At 39.0% G+C, this 16,313-nt stretch overlaps 1 protein-coding gene across 2 annotated transcripts in view; it reads left to right on the top strand.

Annotated features, from left to right (window-relative positions):
- The window catches only part of LOC149166477 (uncharacterized), a 277,345-nt gene that overhangs the window by 203,032 nt on the left and 58,000 nt on the right, over positions 1-16,313 (top strand). For both annotated transcript variants that reach the window (XM_089432627.1, XM_089432628.1), the window contains exons 5-6: positions 7,587-7,674; positions 8,815-8,978. In XM_089432627.1, the coding sequence (XP_089288753.1) occupies positions 7,587-7,674; positions 8,815-8,978 (252 nt within the window). The remainder of the gene's footprint in view (positions 1-7,586; positions 7,675-8,814; positions 8,979-16,313) is intronic.

The raw sequence follows: 16,313 nt of genomic DNA, 5'->3' as shown, positions 1-16,313 counted from the left end.
TGTTTATATGGGCCCTCATTTGTAACTTAACCATATCATTCGCTCATACATTATTCAATATATCATATTTTATACTTAATGGATTACTTTATGTTCCAAGTCTTTTGGAATATTTAATTGTGAGCTAGGTTTGGCTATCACACTTTTAGAGCAATTGAGGGCAATGTACTCTGGAATAGAACACTCCTAGGATTGACTTCAATGCTAATTCCAGTGGAGGTATTTGATAAAACCTATGTTGCCGGATCTGACATCGAGAGGGTGAAGAATGGCGGTTCCGCGGATTTGAACCGCCTCCGGATTCAGATCCGCCAAAAATACGGCTTAAATACTGATGCGTGCAAATTTGATGTTTTAGGAAATGTCTCATTCAGAGACGAAACGGATCTCGAGCCAGTTTGGCAAGTTGTCGGAACCGCCGAAATGGGTTGATTGTCGCTTTAGGTTTTAACTTTTAGCTTTATAAACATGTGGTCCCTCCCCTTTGTCGGCACTCACACAGAATATCCCCCTGCTTCACACAACAATTGTTAAATATTGCACTGGGCCCTTGCTTCACACAACAATGTAGTGTTTGGAACTGTGAGCACAGTGGCAGAGCCGTCGCCGGTCGAGACAAAGCCATCGAGGAAGCCGTCAGTAAGTCGTTGCCGCCAGCCTATGTTGTGAGAGTGAGAGGAACACTCAGTCGAAGCCTTCGTTGCTGCTCAGCTGACAAAGGTTAAATACTAATTTTAAATACACAACAAATGTTAAATACTAATTTTTTTTTCGAAGGTTGATTTTAAATACACAACAAATGGTCGATTTATTTTTTATTTTTATTTATTTTTTCTCTTATTTCGAACGTCGATTTCAAATACACAACAAATGGTCGATTTTTTGTTTTTGTTTTTCGAAGGCCCAATAGTCGCTCTCCATAGTGCCATTTTTAAAAATAAGTCTTGTTTGTTTTGTTTTTCGAAGGCCCGATATTCGCTCTCAAGAGTCCCATTTTTAAAAATAAATCATAAAATATTATGTTATTTATTATTGTTCCATTACTCTCCATTAGGCATTGCCACATTTATAATTTTATTTATAAATTATAATCTTAGGGATTTATAATTTTACGTCATGTTTTGTTTGTATATATTCTTAGGGATTTATAATTTTATTGTTCTCTCTATATATATATATATATATATATATAGTATATATCTTTATATATATTATAATATATATTTTATTTTTCTCTCTTATAATATATATTATATATCTTTATAAAGTTATAAACTTATATTTCATATTTGTCATCTCTAGCATGTATATCATATATCTTATATAATTATAAGGTGTTTGTTATTTAATTAACCTTTCCAATTTTTTATCTCTCTTCAATAAAATTTATTTTTAAATTTTTATGTATTTAATAAATTCACTGTCTATTTTAATTTTTAATTATTTATTGATAATATATTATAATTTGAATTTTATATGCAGTAACCTATACCATTATCATTACGGAACCATCACAGCGTGAGCATAGTGAAGGGGAAATCATCAAAATAGACCCAAAATCTTTTCTATGACAGTATGTGGAGATTACTGGAAAAAATCTCGGAGGTGGTTCGTGTAAATGGAAGTGCAATGAATGCCAAGATATAAAAAACGGTTCATATACTAGAGTGAAGGCCCATCTCATTGGTCAAACTAACACAGGGGTGCAAGTATGCATCGGGCCAAAAGATGCAAATGGAAAACCTGGCCAAGGTTTGAGTCCTAGAAAAATGAAAATCTATGCATCTTTACAAGAAGCTGCTGATAGGAAGCTTGCTAAGGGAAAACACCCTATGCAAAGCTCTACAACTAGGCCTCCACTGCCTTCTAGGCTTGCTGCCACAACTAATAAAAGGCCCACTCTAAGCCCTCTTGAAACGTGTTTCAATAATCAAGGTAGAGACATAGCCGATGAATATGTAGCTTGTTGCATCTATGTAAATGGGCTAGCATTCAATTTGGTGCGTTCCCCTTATTGGCAACAAATGATTAAGGCAGTTAATGAAGCACCAAAAGGGTACACAATCCCTTGATATGAAAAAATTCACACTACTTTGTTGGCATCAGAGAGAATCCGTGGATAAACAACTACAGGCAATCCGGGATACATGGGCAGAAACAGGGGTGTCCATCATTTGTGATGGATGGAGAGGCCAAAGAAATCGCCCATTAATTAATGTTGTTGCAGTATGCCCCCAAGAAACAATGTTTTTGAAGGCTGTTGATTGTAGTGGAATAGAGAAAGATGCATATTTCATATCCACAATTCTTATTGATGCAATAGAAATTGTGGGGCCACATAATGTTGTCCAAGTCATTACGAATAATGCACATGTTTGTAAAGTTGCAGGTTTGATTGTGGAGGGTCAGTATGATCACATTTTTTGGACTCCATGTGCAATACATTCATTGAACCTTATGCTTGCCAAGATTGGTGAGATTGAATGGATTAATGAAATATATGTAGCAGCAAAAGAAATCCAAATGTTCAGAATTAATCATTCAATGTCTTAGGCCATATATCGAGGTTTTGCAAAGTTGGAACTATTGAAGGTACTATTAAATCAATATTATTTCAAATTTGTATTGGAAATTCTTAATTTTAACTACAAATGATTTCTCATTTGAGATTTGACTTTTTGTCATTTTGAAACTTGTAGGTTGCTGAAACTCGTTTTGCCTCCCACACTCTTGTCATAAAGAGGCTTGTGGAGGTGAGACAAGCATTACAAGCAATGGTCATTGACCCTTTTTGGGAATCATGTAGGACTTCCACTTCTGATAGAGGGAAGAAAATCAAGTCCATCATTCTTGATGATGCATGGTGGGACAAGGTCCAATACCTTGTACGGTTCATTGAACCAATCTTGACCTTGATTAGAGCATTTGATACAGACACACCTTGCTTGGGGGAAGTTTATGAAAGCATTGATAATATGTTGGAGAAGATAAGAGAAATTATCAAGGCAAGTGAAAATGACCCTTATGAAACATTCTATTATTTAGTGAAAGACATAGTTACAGAAAGGTGGAACAAAATGACCACACCATTACACTTTTTGGCATATGCATTGCACCCTATATACTATCATTCCAAAATTTTGTCTTTACCTAGTAGAATAGCGCCAAACAAGGATTCTGAAGTGGTACAAGGATACAAGATAGTTTTGAGGAAAATTTATAGAGATATGGGAGTTGCAATGGAAGTCCGCCAAGAATTTGGAGGGTTTATACAGTCTACTGGAAGCTTTTCAGATCTAGTAGCTATGGACGATAGGGGACATCTTCATCCTATTACTTAGTGGGGCTTCCATGGTGGGGATAATATTCATCTCTCTACTCTAGCCACTAGGTTGTTATCACAGGTTGTTAGTTCCTCATCAGTTGAGAGGAATTGGAGTACATATGGCTTCATCTATTTAGTGAAGCGAAACAAGCTAGGAGCGACAAAGGCTGAGGATCTTGTGTATGTTCATTCCAACCCCCGTCTTCTATCACATGTTGAATCAGAGTATAAAAAAGATCCGAGCAGGATGTGGGATGTGAAGCTTGAGATCTCTGACTTGAACTTGACACTAAATACCATGACTCACCTCAACCTACTTAAGGATATTGTTCCACCACCAATCCAACCTACTGATGTAACTTTCTACATTCCAGGACCCCCGTCATCTATTCATGATGTAGAGTTGCAATATGCAAAAGATATAGATCCATTTGAGGATATGTAAATGTATTTACTATTATCATTTATGATATTATGATCATTTTTGTTACTTTGTATGAGGGAGGATGCATCATTTCAGTGTTTCAGTCTTCATATTTATAATATATCTAATGGTTTTAGTTCTAAAAGTGTTTAATGGTTTCATGGAATATTTGATTTTTGAACTCTAAAGTGCTTTTTAAAATTTAAAAAATATTATTACTTTTTTATGTGATGTATCCTTGCCGTATCTGGATCCTGGATTTTTCAAAAAACTAGCGGATCCGAATCCGTATCTGTATCTTGGTAACTTGGGATAAAACCCACATTTGACCATACAACTCTGTTCTCCTACATGTGAACATAGTGAAAGATCAGAGGGGAAGTTTTCTGAGGGGCGATTAGGGTTTTGAAGCTGAACAACAATGGCTGCCAAGTGTATAACAAAGGAGCTTCAGGATTTGCAGAGGGATCCCCCCCATTTCATGCAGCATCGGACTAGTGGGGCAGGATCTCTTTCATTGGCAGGCCACGATTATGGGTCCAGTGGACAGGCCATATGCGGAGGAGTTTTCTTCATCATCATCCATTTCCCTCTTGATTACCCCTTTGCGCCTCTGAAAGTTACTTTCAAGACTAAGCTTAGGGTTTTGAAGGGTTTCAGTTCAGAGATTTCATCCATGGCAGCTGCGACTCATGTTCTTTTGTTCGCAACTAGCATACCTCATACAAATATCGGCTTTTACAAAAGACCCAGCAGTGGAAATCGAAATAGCGCCTTCTTTGGCCTCGATCTGGGTAAAAATCCCGTCTTCAGTGGTGGTTTTGGCAGTTTGCGTAGCAAGTAGCCGCAACAATCTAGAAGGAGGGCTGCAGGGACTCTGAGGGTTGTCTGTGAGAAGGTGGTTGGAATCGATTTGGGGACTACGATTTCGGCTGTGGCGGTCATGGAAGGAGGTAAGCCCATTATCATCACCAATGCTGAAGGCCAGTGAACAACTCCCTCTGTGGTTGCTTACTCCAAGAACGGTGACTGTCTCGTCGGGTAAATTGCGAAGTGGCAGGCTGTGGTAAACCTGGAGAACACCCTTTTCCTCGTGAAGAGGTCCATTGAGAGAAAGATGTCAGAGGTGTCCAAGGAGGCCAAGCAGGGCTCCTATTGCGTTATCTGTGACGACAATGGTAATGTCAAGTTCGATTGGCCTGCAATTGGTAAACAATTCGCAGCCAAAGAGATTTCTATGTAGGGCCTAGATCTGACGAAGCAAGAACCTGACAAAGCACTGATATGCCCAGATCTAACAGATCCAGAAACATTGGCAACAGATCGAGCACTTTAGACAGATTCACACACTGCTGAGGTGGACTCGATACAAATATTCATCAAAATGTTGGAGGGTAGACATATTTGCTGGAAGCTCCGGAAGGGGATGAGGATACAAGACTTAAGGCATGAAATATAGATTCACCTCGGTATACCAGCAAGCAGTCAAAATCTGATTTATTTAGGACACAGCCTGCAGGATAACCACACACTTCAGGATTACGACATTGTCAAAGATTCGACTATCACAATCAATCTGCGTCTGTGGGGCGGATGCTTTGGAACCAGCTCAAAGAGCACAGGCTCTTTTAAAGATGCAGTCAAAGGAAAGGAAAGAGCACAAACCAAACCAGCAACATTGCCCGATCTACCAGGGCCCTACATTGTGGAACAAAAATCTGAGAATCCTGTTCTCACAGTCTCAATGCCTGAGGTAAATGATCTATATTCAAATTTCTATAACAAAGCAGTTATATGTAGATTTAATGGCTTTTGGCCAAAATCTGATGTGTTACACCAATGGATTTTTGCTGCATGGTCACCAAACTGTGAAATATACCTATGCCCCAAGGGGTTCTTCATAGTCAGATTCCACACAACACAAGAACGGGAACACATCCTTAACAAGGGACCATGGTTCTGGGGCAATGCTGGACTCTTCATGACCCCCTGGTTCCCAGAGTTCGATGCCAACACTATGGTGGTATCAAAAATGCCAGTTTGGGTCAGGTTGCACAACCTTCCATTACACTTCTGGCATCATAATGTTTTAATTGCCATTGGGAACTCCCTGGGCAAGTTCCTAAAGATTGATGGGGACAGACTTACAAGGGGAATATTTACTTTTGCCAGAATATGCATTGAAGTAGATCTCAGCCAGGGACTACTAGACAGTATTACATTGAATTTCAATAATACACAGTGGACTCAGCCATTAGACTACGAAAATACAGCTTTTCGATGTCGTGGATGTTTACAAACAGGCCACCTCCATAGTGCTTGTCCACAGGCCAAAAAAGACCCCAAATGGAATAGGAAGCAATAGAAAAAGCCAAAAGGCTGGCAGTACACAGACCCCCTGGAAGAAGAAGCAGAAAGAGCAGAAACAACAGGAAATAAAGCAGAATCGGATGCACAAAAGGGCCAGAACAGCACACACAAGGAAGAGAAAAACCCCACCAATCCCTGCAACTTGGGGCCCTACAACCCCCCACATCAAACGAGCTCATGGATCAGAAGGATCGGACTGCGACAAAGAATACCCCATAAATACTAATGAAAGTCAGCTGGCCATTGTAACATCCACTCCCAACGCTAAAGGTTGGCGAAAAGTGGAAAAGAAGAAAGGTAGAAAAGAATAGGCTAGCTGTAATTTAAAAAAAAAAGTTGTGTCCTGTGAAAACATGAACAGCTTATATGCATATTCTTTTTAGTATCTACAACATGTAATTTTGTCCTATGAATAAATTTACGATTTTTCCAAGTGGAAAAAAACTCTGTTCTCCTACAGCGGAAACCACATGTGTGGAGGCTGTATTTGCTGAATTGGACCCAGAAGTGCAGGTGCACTCATACAACTTGCAGTCGAACTTGCAACTGCTTAACCTGCATCTGAGACTACCAATTTGAAGTAATATCAAGAATGGGCTTGGAAGATATCCTTAATTTTTTCCCATCCTCCATTTGAATGGCATCATTGTCCTTGCAAACTAGGATGTTTTGAGAAGCTTGCTTTATTTTTAGCAATTGGAAACGCATTTTTGTAGCAGCATTCCCTTGTCTGTCCCACTTAACTCTCGCTCTAATTCTGCCCTTTTCTCCTGATAATCCTTAAAATCTTAACTTCTTGTTCTATACTTCCTGCTGAGCTTGTTTTTCTATATTGAACAGATCAGCCTAGAGGATTTTGCTGGCCTGGCTTAGCTGGGCTCTTAAAAATGTTCCCTTTCCTGCTGACCATGAGCAATCATAGTCATACAACCATAGTGAGGTCAGTCAGGCTGGATCTAGTGGTGGGGCGTTTACCCAGAAATTACTGCAATACCTTCATAATTTGAACTTTTCAATTTTGCTATCTGAGTAGCACTGGTTATGAGGTTTATATTATTGTGCAACCATCCCATGTATTTTTGTATTATCACATCTTCTGTACTTGTATTGGCATGCTAGTTTGGGAGCTGTTCCTTACTATATTGTAGCGATGCATTATTATCATTAATTAATTTATTAAATTCCATTCATAATTTACCTGTCTAATTATTACAATTTTATCAATATTTCAATGCGTCTTTCAATGGCATATTCATCATTTCATGTCACTATGGGATAAACTGATATCGTACATATGCATGGTTTTATTTTGCAGCTTTCCAGCACCTTTTGACAAATTATGTTTAAGTTTGAATGATGTATGACAATGGAACATAAAGTTGCAAAGTGTTTGGAATGTTAAGTTTTAAGACGAAGTGTATGGTTTGGGATAGGCAAAGTTTAATTTGTATATGCAAAACTTTTCAGGCATCTACTGGCGGTGAGGATGCTTACTTTGTAACACATAATAATTGGGTTGGGGTTGCTGATGGGGTTGGTCAGTGGGCACTCGAAGGTAAGAATCTTCCTTGATAAACATGTCGCAAAGCATTGTTATCATAGTTGCTTTAGTGTAAGTCACCGGCATCAAGTTAACAATTTCTATAGCTTTGCTAGACATCTATTCTAATGGTTTAGAAGCTGCCCATTTAAATGCTCTTTGCAATTTCATGGTTGACAGTTTTATATATTTTTTGCTAAGTTTGTTTTCTGGAGGATATCTTTTGCTTTGGTATACATTCATAGACATTGAGTAAATATATATGGCTCAAGGAAGAGCGAGTTTTAGAGAGTAACCTTATAAACAAGTGACTAAAGTGGCCGCTGTTTTTTTGACAAAGCATTGGACATTCTGCCAAGGGTTATGAAGGTTTCATATTGCTTTTCTGGGACATGGAATATTTCAGGAATCACTTATCTTGATTTCTGTTCAGAATTCCACTGTAAATTATGCCAAAGTGAAATACAATAGCTCATATAATTTGGATTCTTAGTCTTGAAATCTCCCTCAGTAAATTCTATGGTGCATTTAAAAATGGTGGCCTTTTATCTGGGAGAGACTAGATAGTCGCCTAATGCTGCAGTGAAATTGACTGTTTCAACACATTCAGAGACTGTTTCTAAACTTACACAAATCATATAAGATACTTGGGTATTTATATTTTCAATGATCATTATCGTGTTTTAAGAGAGATAAGATTACAATCTTTTAATATTCTGCTATAATACTTCAAAAGTATCTACATTTCTCAGGAATCGGCCTCATACGATGAGAGAGGTTAGCATATTCCCTTATTATTGAAGCATAAAAAAATTGCTTGAATGAACATCCAATGCAATATATGTACTAGTGTATCTTATGATCTTCTGATGATATTGTTATCTGGTAAACTTGTTTAAATAGTTTCTTATTTCTCTTTTTTGTTTTGGTACTGCTACTTATTACTAAGCTTCCTTTCTTTTGGAAGTGATATATTGTGTGGGGTGGCTATCTCAGTTTAGTTGATTATATTTGAAAATCACTTTAAATTTGTTATATTCTATCCCTTGAGGGCTGTTCCAGGTAATTTGTGATACAATATCTAATGTTGTTACTATTTAGCGTGTTTAATCTGCCTGCCATAAAATTAAGGAACCTAAATGTTGGCAATGGCAGGAATCAATTCGGGACTGTATGCACAGGAGCTTATGGAAAATTGTAGGAAGCTTGTATCTGAAGAAAGTACAAGTGCTGACCCAAAGCAAGTACTTGTCATGAGTGCTATGGAAGCAAAGTCTGCAGGCTCATCAACAGTGTTGGTAGCCAGTCTGGTTGGTGAGGTATATTTTTTGAGCAATCATGATTTCCTCGTTTTGAGTATCTTTTATAACAGAAGGAAAAATGAAGAAAGAAACATGCACACATCTTATTTATAAAGAATATGTACAATATGAATGCATAAAATTCAAATACAATGGTAAACAAGTGAAATGAAATTAGTGAGGATGATGAGGAAACAATGTTTCATAGTTGTCATCGTAAACCTTGACAAGAATAATGTAATAATAAAAATACACCCAAAATTAAAACATAGATAAGTAGTAGTTATTTTGTAATGAAATAACCCAGTGCATTGCAAGTGACTTGCTAGTGTGTCAAAACTAGTCTGACTTTTGCCAATGGTTGCAACAGGGTTTTTGTAACAGCCTTGGTGAAAAGTTCATGTTAAAAAAGTTAATAAAGGAAAAATAAGGCCACAGTTAAGGGATACGTATTCCACGCTGAATGTTGGGCAAAGATATCCTAGTGGGCATCACAGGATGTATTTATGGCTAAGGAAATTGGCAAAGGCTAAGGCAAAGGCATTAAAAGGCAAAATGACATTTTTGGCACATCTATTTATGGAAATTAAGGAAAATAGGAGAAAAGTAAGGTGAAAGGTCACAAGTTGCATGTGAGGAGGAAATTGAAGGAAAATAATGGAAAATGAAGAAACTGGAGGCCTCATTAATAAAAAGGTTTCTAAGGATTGGTTGGTAACCATTCGCCAGTTCAAGTTTGGAGCTCTCTCATTACTGTCTCTCTCTCTCTCTCTCACTCTTGGTCACTTAGAATTTTCTTGGAGCTCTTTAGCTTTGGATCAATGAAGGAAAAACAAGCAAAAGGAAAGGAAGGAAAGCAAGGATCAAGGAAGGAAGAGCAAAATCAAGTAACTTTAGTAGGAATACGTGAAGGTAACATATTGCATGTGTGATTTCCTAGCTGGTTTTGACATGCGTGATTTTACATGTTGGTGTATGGTTCTCTTGCTATTGGTGGCATGATTTTTCTGGTTTATGATAGTGGTTTTCAGCCTAGCCTTGCCTTTTCCGGATGCCATGATGTGTTGGGATGTTTATCTCAATTTTGAGCTTTGGATTTGTGGGATGGATTTCGGAATATGAGGTGAAAGTGGTCTCAAGGTTAATTCCCAAAGGCCTAAGAATCCTTTGATCGATTTTGGCGGGATACACGACAAAGCCTAAGGGAGGAGTCTCGATTTAAGGCCTAGTGATCTGGGTTTGGATTGTGGTAAAGCCTGAGGGATTGGTCTCCGTTTAGGACCTAGTGATCCGGGATTGGATTGCAGTAAAGCTTGAGAGATAAGGAGACGGAAAATTCCTCAAGGATAGGTGATGGATTTCGGATGGCATTCCAAGTTCAGTTTGGTTTTGTGATCGGAGCACCAGTTTTGGTGTGATCACAATTTGGTGAGGGTGGAGGTGGTTTAACCTCTGGATTCCCTTGGTTGGTTTTGGATTGGTTTATCCATCAGATCCCATATTCATGCTTGGAATATGGCATAGGAGTGATTGGCTGAAAAAAAGATTTGGTTCAGCTATGTTTATGGTCGGGTGGTACGTGGATGTCCTGAACCTGGCCGAATTTGCTATGATTAATGAAAGCTAAGTTCTCTTGCCTTTGTACGTATTTATATGTGGATTTAATGCTGTTATATCTCTGTTATTTCCATGGTTTTATGCTGGTTATAAGCATGGTTAATTGACTGGTTCATGTCATGGTTATTTCATGTATTTACTTGTAATTGTTAAAATGATGGATGCAAGACCTAATTGATGTCATAACAGTTCAAGGGAGAAGGTGGTGATCCTTCTTGTCATGTTTCAAAAGAGTTTTCAGTCATTCATGCTCTGTCTTGTATCCTAGACTTGTAGGTTGCATTGATGCCAAGTGTTTGACAGAATGTCAGTCCCGGTTGGGGATGGTCAGGCCTAGTCCTGAAGTTGATTTTTGGTTTATTAGTCTTGTCATCATGTGTTTGATGGATTCTGAAAGTTACAATAGGTTATGGGCAGTGGCCAGAATTTTGGGCTAGAAAAGTGCCTTAAATTCTGCGGACGTTGACATAGGTCTGTTGGGAAAAGTCCTTGGATGCAGGCATGCAGGCCTATGAGAGCGTCCAAAGGTCCCTGGACGCTGGCATGCCCATAGCATGAGAGCATCCAAAGGTCAAGAGGTCTAAAAGGTTAGTGGGACCCAGGGGCAGGATGTCTGAGTGGCTGGGATGTCTCCTGGGGTGTTGTCGCTGATGTAGAAAGTATGGTTGATGTGTTTCCGTCGATTCCATTTCCTTAAGGTCACCAAGGAGGTTGAATCATATCATAGTAGTCTCTCGTCACATGTTTACCCTAGTTGGTCGGTTACTTGGGTAGATGTGGGAGGAGGGTGGTTATAGATTGGTATCAAAGCGTGGTTGCACTCTCCTTGGGTGAATGTGTTTGTCATGCATTCATGTCATTTGCTTGAAAATATGAGAATTCCAACCGAATCAACTACTACAACAGCGGATTAAATCTCTCCTATCTGTTAAATACTTAAACAAATTATTCACTGTTTCCTATAGTGAATATCGAAGGTAATACAACAACAACCTTCACTAAATTAATTAATTTGCCCAAAACAAGAACAAAACAATAGAGAAAGATACACAAGTGACACAATATTTTTTGGACAAATGTCCCTGGAAAATCCCAATGCAACAGCTCTGAGGGTTTTATATTATTAAGCAGTAGTTTTTTGAATACAACTCTGGATGCCCTTCTGGAAATACAATCACAAAGAATTAAACTGGCAGAAAAACTTAGTGATATTACCTCACTCTACTCGACAAGTCCCGACTGATCTAGCAGGTGAACCAATTGTCCCCGACTATCTTTGCGTTGGTCTTGTGTAGGCCTTGCGTCAGCCTCGAAGGCTCTGCGTCAGCTCTGCGCTGAGTCTACTTGCCTCCTAGAGCTCTGATGTCAACCCTCCCAGCTCAGACGTCAATTCCCCAACAAATCTCGGACTTCTACTGGAAGACTGCACTACTTCAACATGGGCCCTTTTGGCTCTGCGTCAAGCACTGTGTGGGTCCTTCTGGCCCAACATCAACCCCTTTTGGGTTTGCGCTGCCTCCTCCTTGTGTCTCTCTGCCTCTTTGCTGCGTATCTTAGGTCCTGGAGAAGATACTCCAACCCAACTATTCCTGCCTGTCACTGCAATATCTCACTATCTAAATTCTCCCGGTAGCTCCTCTGCTCTGCTTTAGAAAATCAAACTTTTGAACTCTCTGTTTGTTATTCCAAGTGACCCTCAAGCTTCCTTAAATAATCTCCTCGTTGACATTCAACGACCCAGATTAGAAGCTAATCAATGGCTAAGATCATTTCTGCTTGATCCTTGTCTTCTTTTAGAAGTTACACCCACAGTTTATATTAATACCCTTTAATTATTTTATTTTCCTAAGTTTAGACTTAGGGTCCCATTAAAAATAAGTAATTATTTTAATAAAATTGTTTCTGGGTCGAATTTCCCAAAACACTTCCTTGGTTCTTTGGAATACATGTGCCCAAGCCTCCCTGCAAAATTTGAGACTTAGAGAACATCTGATGCTACCAGAAATTAACAGGTTGCACATGTGTCAGTCATCCTTGAATGCTTGTTGCATATGCATGGTGTTGGTCATGGTCGTAGTGATGTCGCCATGGGAATAAGGATGTCGTTGTGTGAAGTGTGTTGTCATGGGTGTATGATTGGGTACATGTTGTTTATGTTTGCGTACAATCAATATACAGTGATATGGTTGTGTTGTCATGCATGAGGTCATGGTATGTGTAGTTGATATGTTCATGTGTTGATGACTGGACTCTAGCTAGATTGATGGTTACATGGTTATATGCTTATGTATCATATGTCTATATGCTGTTATGATTATGTTATACACTTATTATGCTGATTTGATGATCTCGCAGATGAGATATCCTCCTTGAACTATCCTAAGGTACGCTGGTTTATTGTGATTTGGTTTCGCTGACATAGTATGCCTTGTAGGAAAAAGATCAAAATGGCTAGCAAGATGGTAGACTACAAAGACTCTCCCTTTGAACCAAATGAACAGCGTGGTGTTGGGCACTCTCTTGATTTGACAGACACATTGAGAAGCTTGAAGGAAGAAATAAGGAGTTGTAAGGTAGACAATGACAAAATCATGCAGGCACAAGAGAAACAAGCAGAGGTTAATGCAATACTACTTCATAGTTTGTCAGAATTGTAGCGATAGGGACCACTTCAGATCAGCCATGAGCAAGAGGACATAACTAATGGGGCATATGGCAGTAGGTCTTATGGTGGTCACAGGTCGGACATAGACGACACGATCAAAGATGGCAAGTTGTTGGACACTCCAGATAGGAGAGGTGATGGACACATGTACTATTCTAGTTCTGGTTTGGACAAACATCATGATCATCATCGTTATCATCCTTATAGGAGGAGTGATAGGGGATACTTGCTGGATGAGTTTAAGAAAGCAAAGCCACCTACCTTTGATGGAGAGATGAAGAAATCACAGGATGCAGAGGCGTGGTTGCTTAATATGAGGAAGTTCTTCAGATTACATGATCATTCAGAAAACATGAAAGTAAAGATAACCACATTCAGTCTGAAAGGTAAAGCAAATATTTGGTGGGATGATGTGAAGAATGTTAAAGGCATACATGAGGATGATATGACTTGGCATGAGTTTGAGAGGCTCTTCAAGAAGAAGTATTTGTCGGAGAGATACTTTGATGACAAAGATAAGGAGTGTTATGAGTTGTAGATGGGTTCCATGATAGATGATGAGTATATTAGCAGGTTCTTGGAGCTATTGAGATATGTGCCTTACCTCAAGGAGGAGAAGGTCAAGGTTCAAAGATTCATCATTGGACTACTAGTAGCATACAGAGACCGGATTGAGCTCGATGAGCCTAGATCGTTGGAGGAGGCCATTTGAAAGTTGAAACATTGTTATGAGCAGTTGAAGCACAAAGTTGAGCCTAAGCGTGATTTGATATGAAATGAGAAAGCTAAAGGGAAATGGCCACCAAAGCGAGGAAGGCCTCAAGGTGCAAGTGAGAAAGAAAATGTAGTCCCTTACAAGAAGGTCAATACAACTAAGAGGGGACATGGAGAGCAACAGACTAGAGGCAGTGGTAGAGAACCATTGCAATATTGGATATGTGGTAAGGATCATCGTAAGAGGGATTGTCTATAGTATCATAGTGGTGGTAGACCCCAGATTTATAATACATAGGAGGTGCATAAAGTTGGTGATGTTGGTCATAACATTCCTCGGATCTATGCAGCGGTGGACAACAAGCAGGCAGATCATCAGACATCTATCATTGAGATGGACGGTAAGCTTTGTGATCAAGTTGTTTCTATTTTGTTTGATCCTGGACCTTAACTATAGTTATATTAATCCTAACCTCGTGGATAAGAGTGGTTTGAGAAAAGAAGTGCTTGTAGAATCTTGGTTGGTACAGTTGGCTATAGGTACAAAGAAGAGAGTTCACCATTGGGTAAGAGCTTGTGCATTTGAGTTAAATGGTATGCCTACAACACATTTGAATGTACTACCATTGGGATCGTATAGTATGCTTTTGGGTATGGATTGGTTGTACCTTCACAGGACCAAAGTGGATTGCTTCGAAAAGGCCATTGAGTATGTGGATGATAGTGGGGAAAAGAGAACTTTGCAGGGAAAAAAGAAGCCTACATTAGTGATGATGGTTACCGCTATGCAAGCTAAGCATAGTTGCAGAAAAGGTTGCGTGATGTTTGTAGTGCATATATCTAGTGACAAGCGCAAAGATGTTGAGGATGCAAAAATCTTCAAGAAGTACCTTGTAGTGCAGCAGTATTAAGATGTGTTTCCAGCAGAGATTCCAAAGTTACTTCCTCATAGGGAAGTGGATTTCTCTGTTGAGTTGGTGCCAGGGGCAGCACCAGCATCGAAGGCACCTTACAGGATGAGCACTCTGTTAGTATTATGATGTATGTGTTGTACTTGATGGCAACCCACTTGTAGCAGAACAACTCACTTGTATATGGTAACTAGATGAATCTACAGAAGAGATATCACATGTGACAGATTGCATGACAGTAGTATTTACGGATGTGACAGATTGCATGACAGTAGTATTTACAGATGTGATTAAATGCAAGACAGCTTCAAGGAATCAGTTCAGAAGGCAACTCACTCAGATGAAAGTATAGCAAGTAAACAACAAAGAATTACAAATTAGTCTTCACAGAATGAAGAAAGAGAGGTATACACAGGTTCACTATTGACCAAGCTGCGTATACACGCAGGTTCATTGTATACAAGTCGTGTATATGTACACATGCACTTTCATAGAAGGAAAAGCGCGTATATTGGAAAACTAAATTTTTGGTCCAAAGTATTTGGTCCATGGTATTGGTCCAAGGTATTTGGTCCGAGGTATTGACCCCAGGTATTTGGTCCAAGGTATTGGTCCTAAGTGGTTTTGGTCCCTGGTATAATGAAAGGCCTAAGACTATAAAAGGAGAAGAAGATCATTAGGCCAAGATGTGCAAGTATCGAATATCTGATGAAGTGTGGGATCTAATATGCAGGTTATTGGCTTATGGTACTGTGCTTGATCTGAACCAAGGATGAACCTTAGCGTTTGATGAAGGATAAGATCTAATGATGTATCAAGATCTCAAGGCTTGAAGTGAATTATCTTTATGTGGTTTGTTCATGTATCTAAATAATTGACGCATGTTGTAGTATGTAAATATGATGATCTGGGTATGACTGAAGTCTGGAATAGTTGAAATGTTTAAATCATCATTTACAGATCTGTACGCAGGTTCACCTTAGAAAAGATGCGTATACACGCTGGTTCTGCATATCTAAGCAGCGTATACATCATAAATTTGATTTGTAGATCTGTACGCTAGTTCGCTTCGAGGAAGGCGCGTATGCACACAAGTTTGATACATGGAAGTAGCATATACCTTATAAAATATGTTTTAGTTGCCTCAGTTTGCTGTTGCAGTGTTCTGGGGTCTGGCTTGGGTTCTGGTGACTGTATTCTGGTGACAACATTCTGAATAATCAGATTAATGGGTTCTCAAAGTGGTTGATCGATTCAGTTATGGTCGTTTCAAAAGAAGATTGGTTGATGCAGATATATTTGATGATTGAATAATGTTGTTGATGGATCTAGTTTGAAAATTTATGAAACATGGTCCCTGGAAGAAAAGAGAAGGTTGTAGCCTTCTGTAGGCCGGCACCTACGTATTAGTAAACATATCAGCTAGTACAAGAGTTAGGGGGTTGT

The sequence above is a fragment of the Pinus tabuliformis genome, chromosome 5_1 (assembly GCF_031772625.1).
Source record: "Pinus tabuliformis cultivar Carrire ecotype Pingquan chromosome 5_1, CPIR1, whole genome shotgun sequence".
In the NCBI taxonomy this organism is placed as follows: domain Eukaryota; kingdom Viridiplantae; phylum Streptophyta; class Pinopsida; order Pinales; family Pinaceae; genus Pinus; species Pinus tabuliformis.
This window is presented reverse-complemented; position numbering and strand designations above follow the sequence as displayed.